This window comes from Corvus brachyrhynchos, unplaced genomic scaffold (assembly GCF_000691975.1).
Source record: "Corvus brachyrhynchos isolate BGI_N302 unplaced genomic scaffold, ASM69197v1 scaffold70, whole genome shotgun sequence".
In the NCBI taxonomy this organism is placed as follows: Eukaryota; Metazoa; Chordata; class Aves; order Passeriformes; family Corvidae; genus Corvus; species Corvus brachyrhynchos.
In genome coordinates, this window is record NW_008236217.1 from 9,293,120 (window position 1) to 9,318,292 (window position 25,173).

Sequence of the window (25,173 nt, forward strand, 5' to 3'; positions counted from 1 at the left end):
CCTGTTTCTCACTATGTAACAAGTCACAGTTTTTAAAATGCTGATGGAGAGAGCAAGGCTTCAGTCTCTGAATGACTCAGGTTAGAATTTTCTTTTTAGAAGCAATGGTAACAGATTAAAGCCAATCAGAAATAACCACGTTTAAAGGATTTTCCTTCGAACATTTATTTACAAAGCTTTCTCCCAGGCATCAGAGCTATGGTGATAGTGGAATTCAAGTATAAAATATTTTGTGTTGTTGCTTTTCTGTAAAAACCCCCCTAAAGCAAATTATAAAGCATAAGATGTTGCCACTCTTCAGCTGCAAAACTTGCACAACTCCTAAATCAGTTTGTAGCTGGCAAGAATGATTCTAGGTGACACTGAGTACTTCTGAAAGAGCCCACCAAGAACTTGGGGCCAGCCAGGCTTTTCTTTTCCTTGTCCTTTGTACAGTAAAAAGCATCAACCATGGCCAAAAATAACTGCAAAAAAAGATATACTGTGGAAAACTCCACAGTCTCTTGAGGCTTCATAGAAAAACCATTTGCAAAATATGACTAAAATGTGAGTTAGGTGACTTGTTTTTCTTTTTTCAAAAAAACCCAAACCCAGATATCCCTCTTTTGGTTTTTTCTGTCATCCTAATGAGTTTATCTAGACACTAAAAATAAAAGCAAGATACATTCAAATACATATATGAGCAGGGAATCTAATTCAAGAGAGAAGAATAGTCTGAGACACAGAGAAAGGATCAGCTCTTGGAAATAATGACCTCCCAGTACTTCTGCAGTCTTCATAGTTTCCCTAGACATGAGTGAATTCACCGCTTCTGTAATTTGTAACTTTTTCAAGAAGATGGAGTAAAATATAATCGCAGTTTAAATAAAACCAATGTTAAGGCTAATGCAGCAGCAGCCTGCAGGGGTTTTTTTCAGCACTCCAGTGCACTTCATGGAGAACTGGAACACTTCATGCTCCAGTTCTATTGTAGTTAGATACCTGCTCTTGGAACATTTTACAGATTTCTCAGGTAGAATATCTGCCTTTGAATTCTCTTATGGTTTTTGCAAATGAACCTCATCCTTATTATTGAAATGACTAGTTAAGAGGCAAAAGATGTCTCTGACAAATACTGCTCATGGTGCAGGACACTGGTTTTACGTATAATTGTGGCAGCCAGTAGATTCAAATGTGAGAAATTTGGCAAGTTCAGCACAGGATAATCTTCAAGCTGTGAGCAGCTTGGATGAAGCCACAGGATGAAATAAAACCAAGAATGATTTATCTTAAATGTGATTCATCTGCATTCAGTCCATGTAAGAAGACAGTGACAGTTTTTTCTCTGATGTTGACAGTGCAGTTCAGTGCCACCAGCGTGAGCTCAATTTTTAAGCCCGTATGAATGAAGGATGTGGTCCTTTCTTTTTGAATTTCCAAAGCTGTGTTGTTATTTGTTCATATTAGGGTTGTGCCTCTGATAGATCCTGCTATTCCACTCAGTGTGCAAACACAGCATAGAGGTTTGTCAGTTCCAGGGAAAGTCTGATTTCAGCTCTGCAATCAAACTGCTGTGCTAACTCATTGCTTGGGAAGTAATTTCATAATTTTTAATGACCCATATTAAAATAAGGACCAGAAATCTTAACCACAACAGAAGACTTGGGTAGCAGTCCTTGCTATGGGGCTGGCAGGCAGCAGTAAGTGCTGGCTGTTCCTTAAGGCTGGTGAGGTGGGAAAGGAGATGCTGGGGACAGAGCTGGCAGGGCTGGGCCATGTCCCCCACAGCCAGGGCCCACTGCCCACAGTGGCTGAGCAAGGCAGACCCACAGACAAGTCCAACCAAGTCAAGATCATTACAAAAACTCACCAGGTCCAAGGTCAAGCCAGCCCAGGGGGGGTCAGTTCAACAGAACCCATGGCTGTAACACAGCCAGAAACCAACACTAACTCAGCTCAGCTCAAGAGTAATAGTCCCAGGCTGTGTTGGCTGGGTTTAAATACTGCTTCTGAGCCTGCAGGAAGAGGGGTATATGGAAGCCCCAGGTGGGGCTGTCAGGCTTGTTCAGGCCAAGGCCTATCAGTGCACCGGGGGTCCTGATGGGAGCTCTTTAAGTGTTTAAGGTGGCAAGAGTTGTTACAAGATACACTTGGAGATGCTGTGGAGAGCTGATGTAGTAAAAGGCAGAGAAAACAATCTTTTCATAAGTCAGCTGTGTAAACAGCTGCATCTTGTCAGATTTTATCTTTTTAATGAAAAGATCTGAGTGCTACATAAATATCGGAAATTGCTGCAAACCCTCCATGTATTTACAATCAGGACATTGCAGGAGCTGTCATGGTAGATCCTGGAAAAGGATGAAAAGAAGAGTGCTGAGAAGTGGCATTGCAGACAAGCCTGGAAGGCTTTTGTTTTAGTTTGTCCATAATGCAGTGTGAAAGATAGATGAATGTGTTTGTGGAGGAAAAGGTAAACAGGCAATGGAAATGAATGTTGCAGTACCAGTTTACCTACATGTGTATTAAAAACTCTAGTGCCTTGTTCCGGAGGTGATGAATAAGGGGAAAAGGTGGACATATAAAAGGTCTGATACACTGCTGTTACAGACAAGGAAAACAAATATTAAAGGTAGCATTTTATGCTGAGAATCACATTTGGGAAGAACCTCCATGTAAATTGTGGCAGCTCTGCTGGTAGAGGTTAAGTACTGGGACAACAGGTTCAGTGGTTGACCAAAACACTCCTTTGAAGTCTGCTTTATTTCTTTGGAGTGCAATAGAATTTTTCAAGCAAATGAAACCTAGTCTATGTTCCTTCTTCCCTCACAAAATTTACATCCTTTTCCCTAAAACACCTCCTATTTGTCTTGGAATAAAGAGCATTTCAGCCTCATAGCTCAAAACCAGGGCAGATGGTGCCCTTGCAGAACTTAAATAAGATCTCGGCATGTTGTCACCTCTAAGTGCAGTGGTTAGAGCAATTCTGCAGTGCAGTCACTGGGATGTCAAAAACAGAGAAAAGAGAAATTTTACTTCAGCAAATGCTGCATAGAACAGTTGCAAATTGCTTAATGTTACTCTTTGGCTTATGGTAGTGCACCTGGCAGAAATTATTAGAGAGAGACATATATACAAAGATTTAAAAAAATAAACGTAATTGATTTCTGCATGTAGTAGGTTGAGGGAATTAGAGGGAATTCAATATATCCATAGCTGGCAGGTTTAATTTGTCAGCTTTTAGCATGAGTTTAGAGGGTAAGAGGCCTCAGTATTACTTTAAAACCCATACCACCTTTATCAACGTCAAGGAGTACAAAAGTTTGACTACTCAGTTTTCTTAAACTAAACACAAAGTTGACAGCTACAGTCTGTTCCTACGCTCAATGCAATATGGAGAATGTGTGCATACATTTTTCTTCATTTATGTTACTGCTGTCATTAACATTTAAATGTGACATTAACATATTGCTGAATCAAATAATTGTTTCAGTTACTGAACTCCATTTTATATTTTCTTCTTAAAAGGGGCAGAAAGGTGAAGATCTTGAATAATAATGCAGATGGAACACATTTAGGGTGCCATTTTAGGAAAAAATGGTGAAGATTTTACTGTTAACCTAGGAAATCCTGTATGAGTTAAGAGAATTGGGCATCCAAATATAAGTTTGGTCCTAAACACTAATTAAATAGCCTGGAATGAAGGGCCTCACATTACCAGAAGAGAGCATTTTTTAAAAGACAGAAGTCAAGCATTGCATGAGCAGGGAGAATATAGAAGGGAAAGAACAATGCAAACTTTGGAAAAGATGATAGTAGTTTTTGCAGTGAGAGCAAGATAAGTGAATGGGATAAGTCTATGAGTTGATAAAGGGAGTCATGCAGGGAAACAGCACTTGAGAATACAGTGTTTGAGTTTAAAATGTTTTAGTGGGAGGAATTCATAATTGAGTCAATTTTTTTTTTATATCTGATTCTATTTTGAATCTCTTGAGAGTCAGAGGTATAGATTATACCACCCAGATCCTGACTGATTGCTGCCAAGGATTGTTCTCATTTAAGGTGGCATCCTCCAAGATGCCAGGGAACCAGTATGCAGCTATAGATTAACCCCTTGACACTGCACAGGAATCTATTTTCTTTCCCCTGTATCAGTATTGACAAATTAATGAAGCTCATCAGAAGACTAGAGACTGTGTCATACTTATCAGAACAAGGCAGGGTTTTTTCATTTGATTTTGCTTTCCTGTCATGATCAGTGAGCTGGCACGCAAGTACTACTATGGAAATACAGTCTCCCTTTATGAGGGTGAGAACAGAAGGAAAAGGGGAAAATAAGATTTATTGTCCCCAAGGTGGTTGGTTTTTATTTTGATGTGTGATGTGGGAGGCAGTAGGATTCCTGGACAGCATGCAGAAGTATGGAAAAAGATTTTTGTTTATTTTCTGTGTGTATTCAGGAGGCTTTACTGGTGATATTTGTTTGATTTTGGGGTTTTTTTGGTTGTTTGGTTGGTTGGTTTTGGTTTGGTTTTGGTTTGGGGTTTTTTTTTCCCTATACTGTGTACTGAGGTTTTCCCGGTGCAGGGCCATGCTAATGATATGCCTTACCCCAAAAATGTATTTCAGAGTCCATCTAGAGGAATTTAAAATTGGTGAGCTAATCAAGCTGAATAAAAATCAATAAACATGACTGGTAAAAGAATTAGGTTGAATTCACCAAGAAACTGTCTTTCTGTAATAAATCAAATTAGTTTAAGGATCTATTAAAATATATACACAGATTTTTAATTCTTTTTTTTTTAAACAGAGAAGGAAACTGAAAGTTATGAGGTAAGTTTGAAAACTGGCCAGGCAGAAGAGCTGAGGCTTCACTTACATGAGCAGCTGAGCTGGCCGAACAGGTCACTGCCTCTGAAAATGAGAGGTCTCAACACCCTACCCTCCTGCCTTGCTTCCATCCACACTGCCCTGTGCATTCCTTGGAGGCTGCAGTTCCTGACAGGTGTCTCTTTGTTCAGGCAGCTTCCTGTCAGGTTGAGGACGACACTGTCACAGCGATGGCAGTGTCAGATGAGCACCAGAGCTCAGCTGGCAGCTCAGCTCTGGAGTGCTGGAGACCACCCCAGTGGAAGCTAGGTCAAGTCAGGCCACGTCACATGGCTGTGTGCTCTGCTTCAGGATGAAATGGGTAATTAAAACATTTGTGTTAACCATTGTGCTTAACATTGTACAGAAATTTTACATTTTACAGAAATAAACTGCCCCAAAAAATTGCTTCTGCTTTAGAGTCAGGCATTGAAGCATAATTTGAACATGAAAAGAAACAAATAATGAACAAATCCATACTTTTGAGTGTTAATTCTCTTTTGCCCAAAGTAGGTGTTCTGCATGATGGTATTTGTTTCTTCAGGGTGTCTGATTTCTGAGTTAAGATATAAAAGTCTTACGTACAAAAACCTGGCTTTAAAGTTGCTGACTGGGAAGCTGAAAGAGCCACAGCCCTGTGGGACCCATTTTAAGAACAGGATAAATGCTGAGGGGATATCCAACCTTCCATTTTATCTGTACAGGAAATAGATGTTTTAAAGGGGACTTGCTTTTTCATTGCAGCTGTTCTGTGTGGGCTGTTGCACACCTTGGATTAGATCAGCTGTGTGGAAAGAGAACTGCTCTGCCTCACCCAGCAGGGCTGTGGTTATACATGGCTATGTGGCTACAGCAAGGAGGAGGTATTAAAGCTCAGTGAAACAGATTTTCAGCTGTTTCCCCAGTTTGTTGTTCATGTTTTCACCAAAGAAATAAAAAAGAGCAAATAGAAAAAAAAAAAAAAAGTTTGAGCCAAACCAAAATTGGTAATTTCTTCCAGAGCTTGACTTGAAGTCTTACAGAGAGAAATGGGGAGTGAGAGCTTTGACTTCTAGGTTTGGTCCCAATCCTTCCCTTTTCCATGATGCCATATACATATATTTGTTCTACCAGGCTGCTGCAGGATATCAGAAAACGGTTGCATTTTGGTTAAGGTATAGGCTGTAATTCAGACAAGGTTGCTTGCTTTTGGAGGGGAAGAAGTAAAATTCTATTTCTCTTTTGTACTACTGCTTCATTGTTTGAAGATTCTTATGCACACAGCCAAATGAGATGCAAAGCTAATTTCAGTTTAAAGAATTTATGTGTTCAACTCTATGTGCCTGTACAAATGGTGAACATGAAGCCCTGAGTTTCAAAAATTGTGCTTTAAAAAGGGGAAGAAATGAAAACTTGCAATGTTAATTATTATTTTAATCATCTTTTACAAACTATTAGCTGGAGCTTGATTTTTATTCTAGAAGGGTTTTGGGTTCTTACTGCACCATTTTTAAACTGTGTGTATATTTTTGTAGTCTGTAAAAGTGTGTCTGTGTCAATACAGTATTTAGGTCTATTTAATGAAAATTAAAATCAAATTTTACTTGTTAGCAGCTGACATCAATCATGTCCCCTCTCTCCCCTCCCCCTGTCCCCCCATGACCTTTAATGCTAAGCCATGTTCCAAAAGGAAAATTTATTGTATCACCTATTTCAATTCTCTGACATCATTCCGTCATGGCAATGAAGTGATTTACATGGAAAAATGTATTACCTCTGCTTTTAGACAAAATGAGTTTATGATGATTAATGGTTTTAGTGCAACTATGTGGAAATGGCCGACCTTTTAAAAGTGAAACGTGACCTATGCTCAATTTTCCTCCTTATTTTCTTCAGTTATTGTAAAATGGTGGTGGTTGTGAGTAAATTAAAATGTAGAAATTATCTCTTGTAACTGAAGTAAGCTGTAAATGCTGGGGTATCCATGGTAACATCGCTACAGAACTAGAGACAAAAGGGAGAAAGCAATCAGCTTGAAGCACAGAGTCTAAGCTACTGTGATGGCAGGGGACTTGGATCACATACTCCATAAGAAGTCAAAGTCTTCTGGGAAGGCACATGTTTAGTTTGGGGAAGAGCAGGCTAAAGGATGATCACCCCCAGCTGTTCCTCCTGCTCACCATTCCTGTGACTATATAACAGTTGACTTTGACTTCGGGCAGAGAACTTAGAATACAGAATGGTCACATGAATGGCGAAATATTATTTTAGCAGGAAAGCACAGAGCAAATCATCTTTTCTGATGCATGTCTTAAAATGACACTTGAAACATTTCCTTTAGCTTCATACAGAGCTGTATTTTCCTTAAATGTCATATAAATAACCAATAATACACCAAAGCCTAAACTAAGATGAGGAGATGATGCTGAATAAGAGCTCTGAAATATTTTCTTTGTGTATGTTAACTGAACTAAAACCCAAAGGCCATTAAGGCAAAAGCTGTTCAACTATGGAAAGACTTAAATTCAGGAAAAACGTAAATAGTGGCATTTTTTTTTTCCAGGGGCCATATGGAACAAAATCACTCTGCTAAAAAGAAGGCAGAGGTTGAGGTGAACCCTGCTGGCAATTTAATCTGCATGGAGACTTTGCATCAGCCACAAGATGTAATATTTGAGAATGAATAGAGAATAATTTCTGTATGATAGATCAACTACACTTCGCTTTTGGACACTTAATCCCAGGCTGTGATGGATGCTGGGCACTGAGCACTGTTCTGCTGCCTCAGTGGAGCCTTGGTGCCTTTCAGTGTGTTGAAATGTGTAAAATGAACTATCAGGGAAAAATGAAAACTGGATGAATTTACATTCATGGCTTGTCCTTAGTGACGTTGACTGGACAACTGTCTTTGAGGGCACGCTTGGCAATGGAAAACAATGTGCTGTTGGGTTCTGGCATGAAAATGCATTTGCAAGTAAAGCAAAAATGGATTTAAGGTAGTGATTAAAAATACACAAGTCATACTAACACTGTCAGGAAGACAGCAGTATCACAACAAGCATTTTAACTGTGTTATTTTTATTCAGATGATTAATCCAAATCTTCCATTAGGCATACACTGAATTTAGCATTCTACTGCAGTTCTCTATATGCAATCTAGAAGTTGCAGCACTGTCCCTCATCGATTTCTGCTACCAATACAGGCTCTTGAGAGCTCTTCAAGTCAGAACTGTCTTTCCTGACTTACGCAGTTGTTTGTCAGGAACCATGAACTGTTGTTCTCCTGTTTTTTGTTCAAATGGCTTGGCTTTCCCTCCGATACAAGTTATTGATGTTCAGTTCCCTGCTGTGTGTTGTTTGTGCATCTGGCTATTTGTTTTCTAACATGAATGATTTCCTTGCAGGGAGAGCTAGAAAAGAGTGAAAGGAGGTTTAACACATCAGTAGGCAGTGCAGATACAAAAGGATATTTTGTTCTTTGGCGTACCTTTGCTTCAGTCACCGTTTACTCTCATCAACAGCATTTGTTTGAGTCTGAGTGTACGTAGTGTACATTTGTAGTGTTGCTTGTTTTTCTTAACTAAGTGAAATTTGTATGGAGCTAAATCAATAGTTGGATGTAATTTCCACCTTGTTTTCCCTGTTCTGTCAGATGGCTCAGGTGGTCTCTACTAGACCCTTCATGTTGCTGAAATCTCCCAGGGACCTGTACTGGAGCAGTGTTTCAGTGTCTGTGTGACAAGTCTGCACACTGTTGCCTTTAGTGACCATGAGGCAACTGGGAGATGTGTTGAATTGAATCTGATTTTTTTTCCCTAGTCTAAGGTTTCTGCAATGCTCTGGGACATATCCAGAATCCCACATGCTATGGTAAAATTCAGCCAGCCAGATGGTCGCATGATTTCTCTTGTGACTGCTGCTTTGCTGGAGGCCAGCCCCTGTGAATTTTATCGATCACATCAAGTTTCTCTGGTTGAAACTGCCTCAAAATACAGTTGAGATTCGCAGAGTGACTATTTGGTAGCTGAGAAAATGGGTCCTGTTGGCAAGCATGTAATTTCCTTTCCCACAATCCTGCTGCTGGCTGTTAGGTTTTGATGTCACCTCCATTGCCTCTTGAATCACTGCCACAGTATATTGCCAGCAAACAGCTGCAAGGTTTTCAGGACAGCCTGAACTGTAGCTATAGCCAGGATGGAGGCAGGGACTCGCATCCTGCAGACCATTCCCAGCCATTGTGCACGGGGATCTGGCACCCTGGATTCCCTAATGTGAGAATGCTGGTGCTTGCCTGGGCTGGTTATACATATGTGATAATGGTGGCCTTGTTACAGCCTGAATTAACCCTGAATTACCCACTGGTACCCCTCCTGCAGTGTTAAAGAGTTGCTGTCATAGTGCAGGCTTAGAATTGTGCTGCACCAGAATCCAGTTAGGTCACCTTCTTACGAGCTGCTTAAAAGACTTGTAGAAAGAAGTTTATTATTGAAAACTCTGGAATAAACGAAGACATTTTGACTGGAAAAGTTCTGGAAGTTTTTGGACTGATGTGCTTATTCCTAATTTAGGTATGGGCAAAGGTTTTCTGTGGCTGAAAACGTAGAATTTCAAGGTGAGAGAACAGGACTTCTGGACACACCCAAGCCACTGCTTAGGAGTAGACTGCAAGACATTTTCTGTTGGTATTCTGCTTCTGAATCACATGCTTGTGATCTTAATGATTGTGTATCTCAATGAAAACAGAAAAGATGGAAACTCCCCCCCAAGTTTTTCTTTTCCCATTTGCTCTCCTAGTAAATAAGAAAATCCTTAATGAAGCAACACACAGTCTTTCCAGATGGCAATCTGAATTTTTTTACAATGAGATTTTTTAGTTTGCTTTCATTTTCCAGTTTGTGGGTCTTACTATTTTTTTAATATGTGTTCATATGTTTGTTATCAGTGACCAGAATGTGGTCATTTTCTACTCACAGAGCTTTATGCAAAGAGTTTATGAACTACTGAAGGCTTTGTGCATGCCTGTAGATGTGGGCTGATAGGTGAGGAAGAGGAAAATGAATGGAGGTGCAGGACAAAAAAATCTAGTGGAGAATGCAGTAAGTGGTTAAGCTGAGCCTGGAGCCCAACAGTGGCAACAGGAAAGTGTCTGCAGGTTTTTAAATGCAGTGAGACATGGTATGTTTGAGAAGCATGTTCCTCGTGAAAACCACATCTGACTCATTGCTCTAATACCTCAGTAGATCAGCCTGCTTGTTATTTTTGCAAATACACATCCCTACTTGGTTTAAGTATAATTTTGGACATTACTCTTGTGGTTTAACAAATTCTGTTCCTGTGCAAGCCTCACCATAGTTGCCTCATTCCTAAATGTCTTTGAGGGTGGCAATAACATGCCTTTTCTTATTCCCAGATTTTCTTAGGGCTCTGCTTGCACTGGTTCCCATCAGAAGCAGGGCTGTTAGATGCCCTGCATGGTCTCTGACTGACAAGGAACCCACTTCTCTTCTTTCTGGACTTTCGACTAAACAATCTTAAATACAAAATTTTGCTGTGTGGATTACAGAAATGTTCCCAGCTCTAGCATTTGAAGATGATATTGTATTGTTAAATAATACAGATAATATAGGCACTCTTAATGCAAAGTTGTATTAATACACCTGGAGAACCGAGTGGACCAGGTTATTTTTTAAGAGCCAAAACTTCAGGTCTGAGTCAAGAAGACCACAGAAGAGACTGCAGCCTGCAGAGATGACAGGTCACAATATGCAGAACTCTCTCAATCAAGACAGAGAATTGTGGTTTGGGATTTGTTCTCTGAGCCTTTATTAATCAGAGGCAGTGGTGAGATTATTTGGGAGCTCTGCTAGTGTAACTCAATGGCTAGATAATGTATTTTCTGCATTCATGGTTTAGGAGAATAAAACAATGGCAACAACCAAATTTCTGGAGAATTAAAATGTTTTTACCTGTGATTCATTTTAGTAATTGTGGAGCTTACTTTTACCTCCACTCAGCCCAGTGTATTTCAGAATGCTCATTGCTGTGATATAAATGCTCAGTTCCTACTGATGTTCCTACTGATGCTGTCACTCTCTGTGGAAAAGGAGAGGGAAAATAAAGCTAAGGAAACTTTTTCAAGACAAGTAACTGCCAGACCAGATGCATTTATACATAGATAGATATGTATGTGTGGTGGTAAAAAAACCTGAGAAACAGATATGAAATACCTTCTGCACCTTGTACTTGTATGGCAAGACAGATAAAAATCTGTCTCCTTTACTTTGAAAAATGCTTTTAATTTCTGTTTTCTGTACAGAGAGCTGACATTCCAAAGAGGTGAGTCCACTTGGTGGTGGTGACTGGTTTCTGAAGAAATAAAAAAGGAAACCCTTTTAAATCACACTAATACAAAGGCAGCATGGAGTTATAAAATGAAGACATGCCTGAGGAACTCCAACTAAAAGTCTAAGCCTAAATAATTCTCCTTCACAGGGATCAGAATAACATAATATATTCTTGGCTTAAACGTAGGTCAGCTGGGTTTGTGTTCAGGTATTTATGCGTATACTAAATAAATCAGTAATATGGCTGTTTGCTTATCAAGTTGTTTCCTCAAGATGTAAAACAGAACATTTCTTAAAGTGCCACCAGAAACATTTTGGAGAAGAAAAGTAATGGATGACATGGCTGGAAAAAAAAAGACCATTTTGTAGTAATGTTTTCTTAGCAACATGATCCTGCCAGAAACTGAATGCCCTATTTGATAGAGCCATCAAAAGCAGTATAATACATTTCCTGTGTTACATGGGAGCTTTCTCTTTTTTTTTTTTTTCCAAGCAAAGAACTCCACTGCTGCTAAACAAACCATCCAAGCACAGCACTGGCACATGCACACTGAAGCTCTCTAGCAGCGATCAGCAGCCCACTGCCTTACCTGTGTCAGCATGATTTTACCTGTGGCTGCAGTAGAGGCTCCTCACCTGGCTGGCAGAGGTGCACAGTATCTACCTTGAGCTTATATAAAAGATTTACAGAAGAAAAACAGTAATAAAGCCCAACCAACACGGCCACACAGGTCACTGCAGATCCAGTCGGTCTATAGTCACACATATTTTATTCTACTTTTACCTAAACATTCAACATGTAACTACTGGAGTGAAACTTGGAAGATGTTTACAGCTTTCTCATGTTTCAAATTTTCTTGTTTTATTTTTTCTTTTTTTTCTAGATTGTCATATTTGTTTTTTTCCTGTATGGGAGTGGTAGAATTACAGAGGACCACTAATCTGTACATTTATACATATCTTTTACTGGGAGGAAATTCTGGAGGAAACCATCAAATCCTGCAGCGGTACCATCATTCCTGTCTGTACATGGAGAGTGCTGCAGAACAGAACAGTTGTTCATGTGCAGCAATCAGTGGAACAAGGGCTTTGTTCTCATGGAGCACAAGGCCTCCTCGATTGCCAGGCTGTTTCCTCTTCTGTAGACACTGCAGTTGCACCAGTCAGAAAAGCTTGGCAGTGTTGTCTGTGAAGCACCAGGAAACACTCCTGCCTTATTACTCTGTGGTGCACTCCTCCTCTGGCAGAGTGGCTACAGCAATTCCAATGGCTGGTAACATCCCACACTACACTGCACAACTGTAGTGTCAACAGTCAATCCTGGGCCAAAGGCAGCACCAAAAAACATGGAGTAAAATTCCATAATGATCTAACTAGCACCTTGCTGCCCTTTGCACTTTCGAAAATAACTTCTGTTAATTTTTAAAACATTTTCTACAAAATCAGCTTAACAGTTAAAAACACAGGACTTAAATGGATGGTTAGAAACTGTCATCTGCACAGGTTTCTATTCACTTTCATGAAATGGTGAAAATGAGTCTACTACCTCATAGGATTTACTGTGATGTTACTGCCAAGTAGCATAGCTACCTCGTGTATTTAAAAACCTGAAAACGTGTATTTTGTATTTGTTGCCAAGTTCAGTTTACTTACTAGACTGTAACACAGTTGCAAATTATTAAGGATTGAATCTCTGCATTAATTTGGTACAATACCATTCTAGCTCATGTTAGAGCAAAAAAAGGATAATTGGTATGTAGATGCAAATTAAAGTTTAATATCCCATGCAGCTGTTTACATCTGCTTAATTAAGCAGCAGTGACTTCACATTAGCATTGCTATGAAACCGTAAATACACACCAGAGATAAAGGTACAATCATGTTAACCACCTTCCTCATGTCAAATCAATGCAAGATGGGTACTTTTTGTTTCAGTCTTGTGTTTTAATGGTAAAGAAAAAAGTCTTCACGCTTAAAGAGGATCTTCAGAGTCAATACATTTGGTTTTGGTACACGTGCCAGGATTTTATAAAAAGACTGTGCTCCTGTAGGCAGACAGTTCAAGCAATAAATGAAGAGCTCTAATGGAAACTCCTAACAAATATAAATTGGAAGTCAGTGGGTAATTTTGCTTTTGGAGCCTTTACAGGAGTATCACAGTCATTTTGTACAGTAATAGAAGGTAAGTAAATACCCATCTGGAAAAATGCAGTGCTGTTTCAACACTGATGAAGTTCTAACACTTGGACTATGTGGCATAAGCTCTTTGTTTCATGTATTTACCAGCAGTTCTGGCACAGGGCTGCTTGTTTTGCTCTTTGACTAAGGACACCTGAAGTTACACAGATGTAGCCAAGTTGGTATTTTGAGAGGTATGTACAATCAGAACAGGCCTTGGATTAACACAACAGATCAGTAGAATACAAAAACTGTTCATCAGTCAGGACTACCAGAACTAACTGTTAACCATCAGCATAAGAACACAACCTCAGTTGGTGCCATTTTTAATGATTAGAAATAATACATTGTAAAACAAAAAGTGAAAAAAATTCCAGAGTGATACTTATAAACAAAGAACAAATAGAAAACAAAAAAACCTTTCGGTTTTGCCTGATTTATAGTATTTATCATACAACAGATCATTAGTCTGAGGTAATATCAGTATTAACTGTTTAGTCCTTCAAGGACTGCTCAAAAATGAATAACAATGATAGCAATGCATGTTATGTTAAAAGTGAGACTTGATTATTAAATCAAGTAAACTCCTTACCCTTTTAGTTAGGGATCTGTGGCTGCAAGTATAAAACTGGAAATAAGTCTACACAGTTCTATACAGAACATCAGAGTCCTGTGTGGTGTGTCAGTACGTGAGAGTACAGCTGAGTACGTAAAAATCAGACATTTCAATACAGTGAAGACTTTGTTCCAGAATAGCCCTTAAGAAATTTAGAATACTGTAAGTTTACATAAAATAGCCAAAAAAACTCAACTAATTCAGAAGTCCAAATTTTGGCATGAGGTAAAAACCATGTGCATTTATTTCATTTGCATGTTAGATTTAGCAAGCATAAAATTAAGTATGTTGACTGTAATGAATTCAGTCATACAAGTGCAAGTCTTCAGCTAGAACGTATTTTATGGCAGTTTATTTAAAAAATGTACCAGTAAATCATAAAAGAGGGATCATGTCCATTTAACGTTTATTGAAGTATACAGGAGGTTTTCTTTAGAATCAAATATGAGCATGAATATATGGCCAAACGTAAAATCTATCAAATTCAGTGAAAATTTTCTGACTTTAAATAGTAGCTGTAAGAATGACCAATATATATTCTTTGTTACAACCGCCCTCACTCTACAAGTAAAAAAAAAATAATAAACATTCAGTAAACATTCTTTCCTAAGGTAGTTTCCCTTATATATCAGTGATTTATCCATTTTTTGTATACATAACTTTTTAAACATACCAATCAGTGGTTCTCACAATTGAAAAATAAAAGCACAAAAAAGTTTACACTCTTGTACAGGTAAATAAAAGATCATTTTTAATTAAACTGTATATCCTTAAGGGCATAGTATAGTTTCAATTTCATTACCTATTACATAATTAACTTCTTACATACAAATATTGACATATTTGGCTTGTGCTTCAAAGCCGTTGTGTCTACAAAGTCCATGTCAATGCAACTCATGACTTGAAATCAGTGGGGACATCTTTACTGCTGCTGGGTTTAACCTGGTCGTGCAACATGGTCTCTTCTGAGCTTGTTGTGGCACTGCATTTTTCTGTGGCGTCATCAGTGTCTGGATCCAATCCTTCAGGACAGGGAAGTTTTAGAAGTTCTTCCCGCAACTGAGCTGTATGACGCTGGACATACAAAAACAAGTCAGCATGGAAGGCCACAGTTAAAACCATACTTTTCACAAGGTTAGACACTACAAGGCAAAAGAGGAGTAGGTAGAAAAGGCTTAAATTGACTATTTCAATGTCTGGATCAACTTCTCCCCTGTATTTAAGGACTGGTACTTTCCTTTTAGTGACAGAATAATTAGCAAGTGCTGCTGGGGACAAATTAAAGGCGGTTAACAGAACTGCAGCCAACAAGTGCATCGCTATAAACGCTACACCATTGGTCTTGCAGTTGAGTCATTTCTGTGTTTAGGGATCACAGCAGAAACTGGCTTGGACTTGGTAGGTCATACAGTCAAACCAAGTTTATAAAGAATTCAGGATGAGACCTGTCACAGAGACAGATATGCAGAGATTGTATACTGATCACAGTAACTTCTTTTTGAAGACCAGTCACACTGAAAGAAGGGAAGTCTGGCAATAGAAAAAAAAAGCCTTTAAAAATTTGGGGGTTACATCTCAGGGGAAGAAAAAAATATTAAGAACAATATAGACCTGTTGTCTGTGTGGTCACAAAATACACAAATGATAATACTTGGTTAGGAAGGCAGAAAACATTTATAATAGTTAGAACTTGATTAAAGTTAACACAGGGTAAAACTGATTGTAATGGACCACAGTTTATTAACTGCTGGTCTGCTCTAAGAGCTTGTTTTCTGGCAAGGAATTAGCTATAATATGACTTTATCATTAACCCCCACCCATCTTAGAGTGAACAAAAAACCCTCTCTGTTATCACAGAATATTCTCAGTTGGAAGGGACCCACAAGGATCATCAAATCCAGCTCTGAAGTGAATGGCCCGTAGGGGATCAAACCCACAACCCTGGTGTTACCAGCACCATGCTCCAACCAACTGAACTCATCTCGGGGTCACTGTATCCTATACAAATATTGATAGAAAAAATAAGCAGGACAGGTGCTAAAGGAAAATCCAACTTGTAGTACAAATACTGAGGAAGTGGAGTGCACATACATTTCATCCCTTGACAACTGGGAAACTTAGATTTGTTACAAACGTCTCACCTTCAGAGCTGCTGCATGATGGGACATAGTCCTGCCTACCCGTTTGTCACTGCTGTACTGCTGTATGTCTGCTATCCACTCCTCACACTGAGCCATGATCTCCACTCTTTTCAAGTAGAAGTGTTTGTGGATGACCTGAAAGAAAACATTCCCAATGTAACAGGGATGGAAGAACCATATACTTTAACAATACCAAATTTTCAAAATCTCTGTGGGTCTAACTGAAGATAAAGAAAAAATAATCATTATGAAGGTAATTTCAGAATTGAACCAGGTTGTAGATAAAACTGGAATTTCTGTCCTCAGAGGTTTCCAAAATCCAACTGGAAAAAGCCCTGAGGAACCTGTTCTGAATTCAGCTGATGCTGTTTTGGGCAGTTTGTTGGTCTGGATATCTGTTCCAATCTGCAGGAATCCACTGTTTGCCATTTCAGCAGTCACTTGTGTTACCTGGTTGCAGGGTAAGCGAGTGCCAGAAACACAGAGAGCAAAAGCAAAAGGGAGAGCAGAATGCTGCTCACATTCTGCAGTTCAAAGCTGAACGTCCTACGCAGGCACAACATGTGGACGCTCACACAGGAGCAGAGCTGCACAGATGCAGTGCTGAGGCTTTCATTGTTTCTGTCACTGCCCTGTTTTGCTAGAGAAGCACAGCGTAAGCAGAAGCACCACATCCTCCCCTGCAACTGACCATGGGCTGCCTGAACAGAAAACAGATGAGCAGAAACACTGTCAGCAGCATGAGCACAGGAACGTTACGCGCCTCTGCAGAGAGAAGGATCATAGCAGCTGCTTCAGAAGGGATGCAACCACTTTGCCCTAAGCAGAGGCAGCACCTTTGGGAACACTGGAATTCTGAGGCCATAGTAGCTGAACTGCCCACTGTTTGGATGGGAGTAATTTTGGTATTGAAGTACATATTTGAGTTTAAAAAATCCAACCAATCAACACTCATACGAAGTTGTGAAACTCTACTTGGTACTGGCTTTGTCTTAAACAGTTTTCTAGAACTCTGAATGGTGAAAGAAACAATAAAACCAAAGAAATTTTATTGAGCACTGAGAGTTCTTGGCCATATTGCAACATAATAGGAAAAATAATTTTTCCCTCTGGAGGTTAGAGAAAATAGCTATCTGTCTAAAGAGAAACTGCATATTGAAAGTGTAATTGACTTCAATTCTGGATACATTCCTTAAATCCACAATGGAGCTTGGAAAAACTCCCAAAGACTGGCAGTTAGGTCTCCTGAGCCTACCTGTCATTTAAGACAAAAAGACAAGACAGCTCAGATTTTTGAAGACAACAGATCTCAGCATCTCCATTCTTAGACCTCAGTCTTCAGGATGACTTTGCATTTATGTTACTGAATTGGTCATCTCTGTTAAGGTTTCTAAGATGACCCTACAAAAAACCTAGAGGTCTTAATAAAAAGTGAATCTCCCAAAAAAGTGCTCAAATAATCTGAGAGATGCATTTCCATTAGGATGGGGCAGCAGATGGAATCATTGTTCCAAAGCTGCCTTCTTCATACCAGCAGTATGAAAGCTGAGCTGCAGAGTAAGCACATGATTGCTGAGACTCTGGAAGGAAAGTGCAGTAACAATAACCCGGGGTTCAGTTACCAAATGGAGTAATATTGCATATCCTTCATTTCTGTACATGTGAGAAGAAACATGGAGCATTACTGTCAGGGAGTCCACTGCTTCTTATATATTCAATTAATTTAATCTTACTGCAGTTTGAGAATGCCTTTTGCCAAAGTGAAACCATTACATTAGCTAGAAGAAAAAGACCTATTAGCAGAGGGTATTGGATTATGTGCCCGGATATTATCATTATCATGGTCTTCTAACTTACTGAGTAGAACATTTAAGAGGTAATTCTGAACCACCACCAGGTTTTATTTCATTAATTCAACACCCCTACTTACACTGCACATCCTTTTTCACCTGCATGTGGATAAAAATATCTAACACTTGTAGTGCAGATGAAGTGTCAGTATCTTCCTATTCCACAAGACACAGTAATTTTAATGAAAAAAGGTTTTGTATTCCAAAAGGTGTTTTTTATGACATAAAGGAAGGGATGGGAGACCAACATCTCAGATGCCACACCTAGCAATGTGCATAATCCTAAAATAATTAGGCTTTTTCAACATTTTATTATGCAGACAATGGAAAGCATAGGTGATACTGCCAGATGGTTCCACACTTCAACACTGGCAACATCTGTAGTAGTTCAGAGCAAAATGTGTTTTTCTGGAAATACTCACTGGTAATACTGTGAGATGACTCAGGTTTGACCAAACATTTTGCATTAATATTCATACAGATTCTCTTAGTGTTTTTTCAGCTCTTTTTTCCTTGAACTCTTTGCTGTGTATGTCCAAGTCCCTGAGATCTAACTCATCTGCTTTGGGAAAGGAATTGGACTACAGACACTGAGAGAAGTCCCTAATAACTAAATTCTTCTATGATGCTCCAGGTGAGTTTTAGTCTATTTCCAGGAATATAAACAAATTAAGCAATTTGATTTATTACAGTAATTTTTTTTAAGACAGCACAAATGCATGAAGGTTAGCATTGCTTTAGCAGCATCAAGACAGTTGTTTCCAAAGGCACAGGTTTCTAGTGCAGATGCTTTGTGAAATTTCTTTTAAGGTATTTTTCCAATTTGCATTGTCTTGGTGTATCTGAAGTGTTTCTTAGTATTTGCTTCAAATTCATGATCCTTGGAAAAATACTGCCTGTTATTTATGCAGAGTACAGAGCACAGAGTGCCCCTTTGTAGGGCTGATCAGCAGGTGTTACAGGCAATGTAGAAGGTACTGCTCAGTAGTAAGAGTGAGCTGAGTTGATGGAACCATGTTTTATCCAACTGTGCACCAATATCCCATTCAGGTCAGTCCCATTTTGCACGCATTCCTGTTTCCCAGAAAAGAATCTGTGAAGTTTGGTGCGTCCTTATTCACTGCAGTCTCTTGAGTCAGTTGCCCCAGGTTAAAACAGACATCTCATGCATGATCGTACCAAATATTTGCATTATTCTTAAAGCTCAAAAAGAGAAATAATTGCCTTTCACAAAACCTACCTCCTTAAAACAGGGTGATGGATTTCGCATTTGTTCAAGCATTGCCCACTTGACTGTTGCCTGTCGGATATTTCCATCATATTCTCTGGAGCTCTGGGTACCACTCGGAGTACCTCGTGATCGTTCGTAACCTGGTTCATTGAAATATGGTTCTGCCACCAGTATTAGGGACTGGACAGACACTAACACCTGTTAAGAGAAGAAACCAAGTATTAAAATTGTGCTACTGAAGTATTCTTACAAATTTACACAGCTCTGCTCACCTTACAAGCAAAACCACTTCCATAGCAAAGTACTCTCATTTGTGACACAGGCTACGTGCAAGTAGGGAACGTCCACGCTTTCCAACCTAAACTGTCACTACACATAAAAACCACCGACTCCTGTGGCTGCGGATTTAGCTCAAACACTGAGAAAATGACAAATGTAAATTAAAACCCTGCAAAACAAACATACAGATGTAAGTAAAAGGAATTATTTAAAGGAAGAAATGTCTGATTGCACCCTTTTGTGAAAGAAAGTGTCAAGTTCTTAGTCAACAATTCTGATCTTTTCCCTGTGGAAGAGCTTACTAATTCTTCTAGTTCTGAACTAGATGGAAAACAAACAAAGGAGGTGAAAAGCGAGGTGAATCACTGAAATTAATAGTGATCTACATTGTCTCTCATTTTTTCTTTCAAATTAATGTTCTTAGCCCTTTCATTTCAGATTTTGTAAACAATACTGTGTCATATGCCAATAAAACAAAATCTCAGTATTTCTCTTAAGATAAGGGAAAAAGTGTTTTCAGTACTGTATCAACAAAGCACCAACTATTCAGTAATTAGGAAATAACAATTTTCCTCCTTTCAATTTTACTATCCAGCACATGTGGGAAGAGATGCTTACATAAATTCAAGGCATTTAACTATATACTCAGCTATTCCTAATAAAACCCAAAGAATTAAATAGATACACAGGGCTCTTAGGTATCCAAATGTAGATGTAAAGCATATTCATGATTTGATGGCTTGCTAGTTTTTCCAGTATTAAAATGTTTGTCCCTGTCAACTTGGTTTTTTTTTACTAAGTGAAGAAACCAGTTTCTTCTTTATGTAAGAAGTTTTTCATATGTACTTAGGACCAAATGCACCAGCAAAAATTTTAGGGATTACAGTTCTGTGACACAAACTTCCAGAACTGTAAAGAATTCAACAAAGGTTATTTGAACACTTACATTTCCTCAATTAGTGAAAAGCTGATGATTCGTTACAGACATAGGAATGGCATTTCCAGCACTGGGCATACTTAGGTGTAAGATACCCACATGTCAGGGCAGCTGTTTCTGGAACTGACTCTCCTCCCAGTCTAGGTACAACGTAGAGCTTTAAAACATTCCCTAATTTAGCAACCCAGTTTGTGAATTTGGATATGGAAGACACCTCCTTTTTCTTGGTGGATGGAGAATGTACAACTTACATCCGACAGATGCCATGTCAGCAGCAATTCAAACTCTGACTCTTCCACAGGCACTGCCCTGACAACCACAGCTGTGCTCTGTGCTCAAGAGTGACATTCTCCTGGAGTTTCTCCTGCAGCAAAGCCAGCACAGGAGTGTTTCAGCTTCCCATATTCTCCGTGATGTGTCCAGACAGACACAACGCCGGATCAGTAACTTGTATCAAAGCAGCAGTCCAAGAGCCAGCTGAATGACACAGGTTACCTTCAGTCCCAGCAGCACCTCACAGGAACACACCCTCACTCCTTTAGGTGCCGTGGCACTTTGTCCTCATGTAGTAGCTGTGCTTCCATTACAGCTGCAGTCTAGGGCAGCCAAGTCTTTATCCTGATGGATTGGACACGTAGCTGTGCAGTGGGAGATGTGAACCAGCATCCCTTGTTGGGCTGAGAAGGAAAATTAAACAAGGTTTTCTGTTTCTCAGGCACTGCTCCAGGCAGCTGCTGGTACTGTGTGCACCATCACAGGCTCCTGTACCTGCCCTGCACTCAACTAGAAGCAGCCACGGTTATTTAGTGTTAAACCTTAAAATGTAGGTAAATGCATTAAAATATATGGAATGTGCCTCACAAATGAGGTTCCATCGAGCAAACGGACACTTAGATACCAAAAAAGGCAGAATATTAATGCAGATGTGCTAAGTCACAGTAGAGTGACTTCAGGGCCAAGGCTTTGGGTGTGAAAGGTGTTTTGGCGATCTCTGTGGCTTTTATGTGTGTCTGGAACAACAGGCTTTTGCTTTTTAAAAATTTTTTATTTTACATATCTATCTTTTTTTTTAAGTAGCTATGGTAGAGAAATTTGACACTGCAGCATTGTACTTCCTGGGCCTGAATAAGCAGTTGATACTTTGAATTACAATTGTAATGAATGAGAAACTGTAAACTGATCTTCCAGTTTCGCTGGGCAATAAAAATTAATTTCTGAAGTATTTTGGGTGGTCTGACAATAGTTCAATCTCTGAGCCAGAAAAAACATGTAGTGCTTAATTCTTTCCAAGCAGTTTATTTAGTCATACAGCTGTTTTCCATTTAATAGTTGTATTTTCCTCCCAATATGATGGGGATGGGACTTTTTCCAATAGTTTTCTTACTATTCTTAAAATGAAACACTAAAAAAAAGTTTTAAATTATAAACTTCTACACTGCATGTGATTTCTAACAATCAAATCGAACGTTTTAATGTAAGAAAAAGGATTTTAGTGAAAATAAGACTTCCTAAATACTTGCAACTTGCTACACTGGTTTTACAGCTGAAGTCCAAAACTGCAGTTCATCTCTTGATTAAGAAGTTGGATCCTGGGAGAGTTGCACTCAGTGAAGAAGTCTTGGATACCTATCCCAATGTGATCCTCTCTCTTGCTGATCTTGAAGCTGAGTGTGAGATTTGCCAGGAAGCTCCCTTGATTGTTCTGCCTTTCAAAGATGAGAGCTAATGGCTTTGCAGTGATATCAGTTGGCTCCCTCAGCTCCCCTGGATTCATGGGGTCTGAGGGAGCCATCAACGTGTGGGTCCAAGAAGCTTCAACACTGTTTCCTCTACTGTGGGTGATTCCTCATTCTCACAGACCTCCCTAATGACGGCTCAGGCAAACCTTACCCCTAAGAGTGAGGCAGAGATGACCTCTGCCTTTTCCATGCCCTTGTCAATAGGTTTCCTGCCCCACTGAGCAGCTGGAAAGCCTAAGGAAAATGTGCTCTCTTGCTGCCAGCAGAGTTAGGAAAAGCTTTTCATGTTCGTCTTTATAACCCTCAATGTCTTCAATGCCATCTGAGCTTTAGCTTCCCTAATTTCTCTCCTGAATGTTTGGTCAATGTCCTTTTATTTCACACTAATAGCCCATCCCCTCTTTCCACCCTCTCTTGCTTCTTTTTGCAGCTGAGCTTAGGCAAGAGTTCTTGTTCACCTATGCTGGCCCTCTGCCTCTCTTGCCTGACTTCCACACACTGGAATAGACCATTCTTGAACTTCTAGGAGACTGATAAATCTGCTCTCCAAGGCCAAATCCTGAACAAGCTGAAATCGGTTCAGCTGAAGGCAGTAATTGTATTATGCTGAAGCAGTGCAGTCTTCTAGGATTTGGAATAGAAATTGCACCTTGTGCTACATAGTAATTACTCCAAACTCGGAATAAATTCAGTAACTGCCATAGGAAAGAAGCCATTACAGGCTTTACTTTTACTTAATGTCTTTGCTTATGAGTCAGTGCATGTCTGCAAAATAAAGCTGAAAATTGTAAGGACTGTATGCCCTAATAAATTCTGCTCTAATGTAACACTAATTGTTCTTGAACACAGCATACCTACACTTTCCTTCCCTTCATTTTTATTCCTCTATTCAGCTCACCCGTACACTTAGGAGGAAGAAGGTTACAGTCTGCACTAATATACTTCACTTACTCATCTCTCACAATGTGGAGCCTCTTTTGTCTTCACCATAAAAAGTTTGTGATAATTCCATGAGATGATGTCATCTCCCAGTCCCTCCTTTTTTTTTTCTATTTAAAAATAGAAGAAACTATTTGAAATCATCTGAGCAGAGTTGGTGCAGGAATGAGCTGCACACATGAACAGCCACTCTTCAAGACCAGTCCAACAGAAATACTCATTGGAGAGAGCACTTTGAAGAACCTGTCTCCTCAGCAGTGTTCCTTTTCTAGAGCTCCAAGGACGTTTTCTGGACTTTTGTCTTATTTATCCTTATTTGAAGAAGATAATTCTGGTTTAAATGTTCTAGAAAAGGAATCCTTAGGAGCAAGAGACAACTCACTACTCCTAAATGACATTTGAAGAGAAAGAAGAAATTGCTCACCTGCAAAAAACTTGATGTTTGGGGATTCCATTTCTCTTCTGGCCTCCCATGCCATGTGTTAAGTATGCTTAAGCACACCTGAAAAGGTGACATTATTAATACCACAGACAACTATTACGACAAAATTGTTCTGTTTGGATAGAACAGAATGTTGACATTACATTCATTTTTTGACAAACTTTTTTACAGCAGCATTCTAAAAGATGAAGTTGTTTCCTATCACAGAACCAATGAGGTTGGAAAAGACCTCAGAGATCGAGTCCAACCTGTGACCGAACACCACCATGTCAACCAGACCATAGCACTGAGTGCCAGGTCCAGTCTTTCCTTTCAACACCTCCACCAACTCCCTGAGCAGCCCATTCCCATGTCTAATCATCCTTTCTGTGGAAAAATTCTTCCTAATGTGCAACCTAAAACTCCCCTGGCACAGCTTAAGACTATGAAACTACTTTGAAAGGAAAACAGATAAAAATGATGTGGATAAGCAAGAACAGCATGTTAATAAACAAACAAGACAAGGCAGACTACTTTTTCTCACGGGAAACCTATGGATTCTAGTGGCTCCAAAAAAAAAAAAAAAAAAAAAATGAATACTGTCTGATTCTCTACTTTCTGCTTTAAATACTGTTATAAAACTTGTAGTTGTGGGTTTTAAAGACAGTCATTCTGCTTAAGCATGTAAAAGGTGGTTTCTGTCACACAGACTATCAAGAAATTGGAATTATTCCTTAACTTTTGTGACTGATCCAAACTTTAGGGAAGTTTATGGTGTTCTTGAATCTTATTGTGAAATGGAACAATCCAAGACAGGGAAAACAAAGAGACAAAATAAACAGAAGAAACTTAGAGGCAAGTATTTTCCAAGACTTAAAACTAGACAAAGAAAAATGGAGATAAAGCACTCAGCAAACCTTCAGCTGCAGCTGATAGGAAAAACATACTTTGTCCATGGAAAGGGTATTTCAGCTAGCCAAAACAGACTTCTGACTGGTTCATTTAGCAAAAAGTGGTGGAAAAGAACACTTTTCTCAGTCAAAAGTACTTGCTTTTTTGGCCCAATCCAGCTCATAAAGGCTGGATCTTCAAAAATCTCCAAGACTATTTAGAAAGAGGGTAATTCCCACTTGAAACTGGCAAATCCCTCTTCATTTCAATCTGAAGACCAGTATTAACCAAAGAGCTTCCTCCTGTACATGAGGGAGTGGCTGATCCATAATTCAATCACAAGAGGAAAAAACTTTCATCTGTTTCACTTCCTTGTTACATCTTACACAGGATCCCAGCTGACCTACCTTGCCATCATTGTAGAGGTTTGGATTAAACCTCACGCTGTGGCCTCCAGTTGTTTCCAGATTCACAAGTGGAGGGGAATTAGGATAGTCTTGTGGGAAATATACATCAAATTCAAAGCAACCATTTGCGTACGGGGTGTCTGCAGGACCAGTAATGAGAACCTACCAGTGTTAAAAAGAGGGGAAAAAAAAATTAAAATCCCTACCTTATATCTATCACACAGTTGAAATTTTGTAAGTTGTATGAAGCATTTTATTTCCACATGCTAGGTAGCAGGAATTATTATCAGACATCATAATCATACGCAGGCTGTCAGTCTGTCCATTCTGAATCTGTGGATAAGCGAAGCCCTCTGCGAGCATTCATTTCTCCAGA

The 25,173-nt window shown here is 39.3% G+C and overlaps 1 protein-coding gene across 1 annotated transcript in view; it reads right to left on the reverse strand.

The window, feature by feature from the left end:
* Positions 1-12,925: 12,925 nt before the first annotated feature.
* BIRC6 (baculoviral IAP repeat containing 6) overlaps positions 12,926-25,173 on the reverse strand; it is a 159,039-nt gene continuing 146,791 nt past the window's right edge. The window contains exons 69-73 of the mRNA XM_008643347.2: positions 24,798-24,959; positions 23,503-23,580; positions 19,194-19,382; positions 16,104-16,238; positions 12,926-15,036 (exon numbers count right to left, since the gene is read on the reverse strand). Of these exons, the coding sequence (XP_008641569.1) occupies positions 14,857-15,036; positions 16,104-16,238; positions 19,194-19,382; positions 23,503-23,580; positions 24,798-24,959 (744 nt within the window). The 3' untranslated portion in view covers positions 12,926-14,856. The remainder of the gene's footprint in view (positions 15,037-16,103; positions 16,239-19,193; positions 19,383-23,502; positions 23,581-24,797; positions 24,960-25,173) is intronic.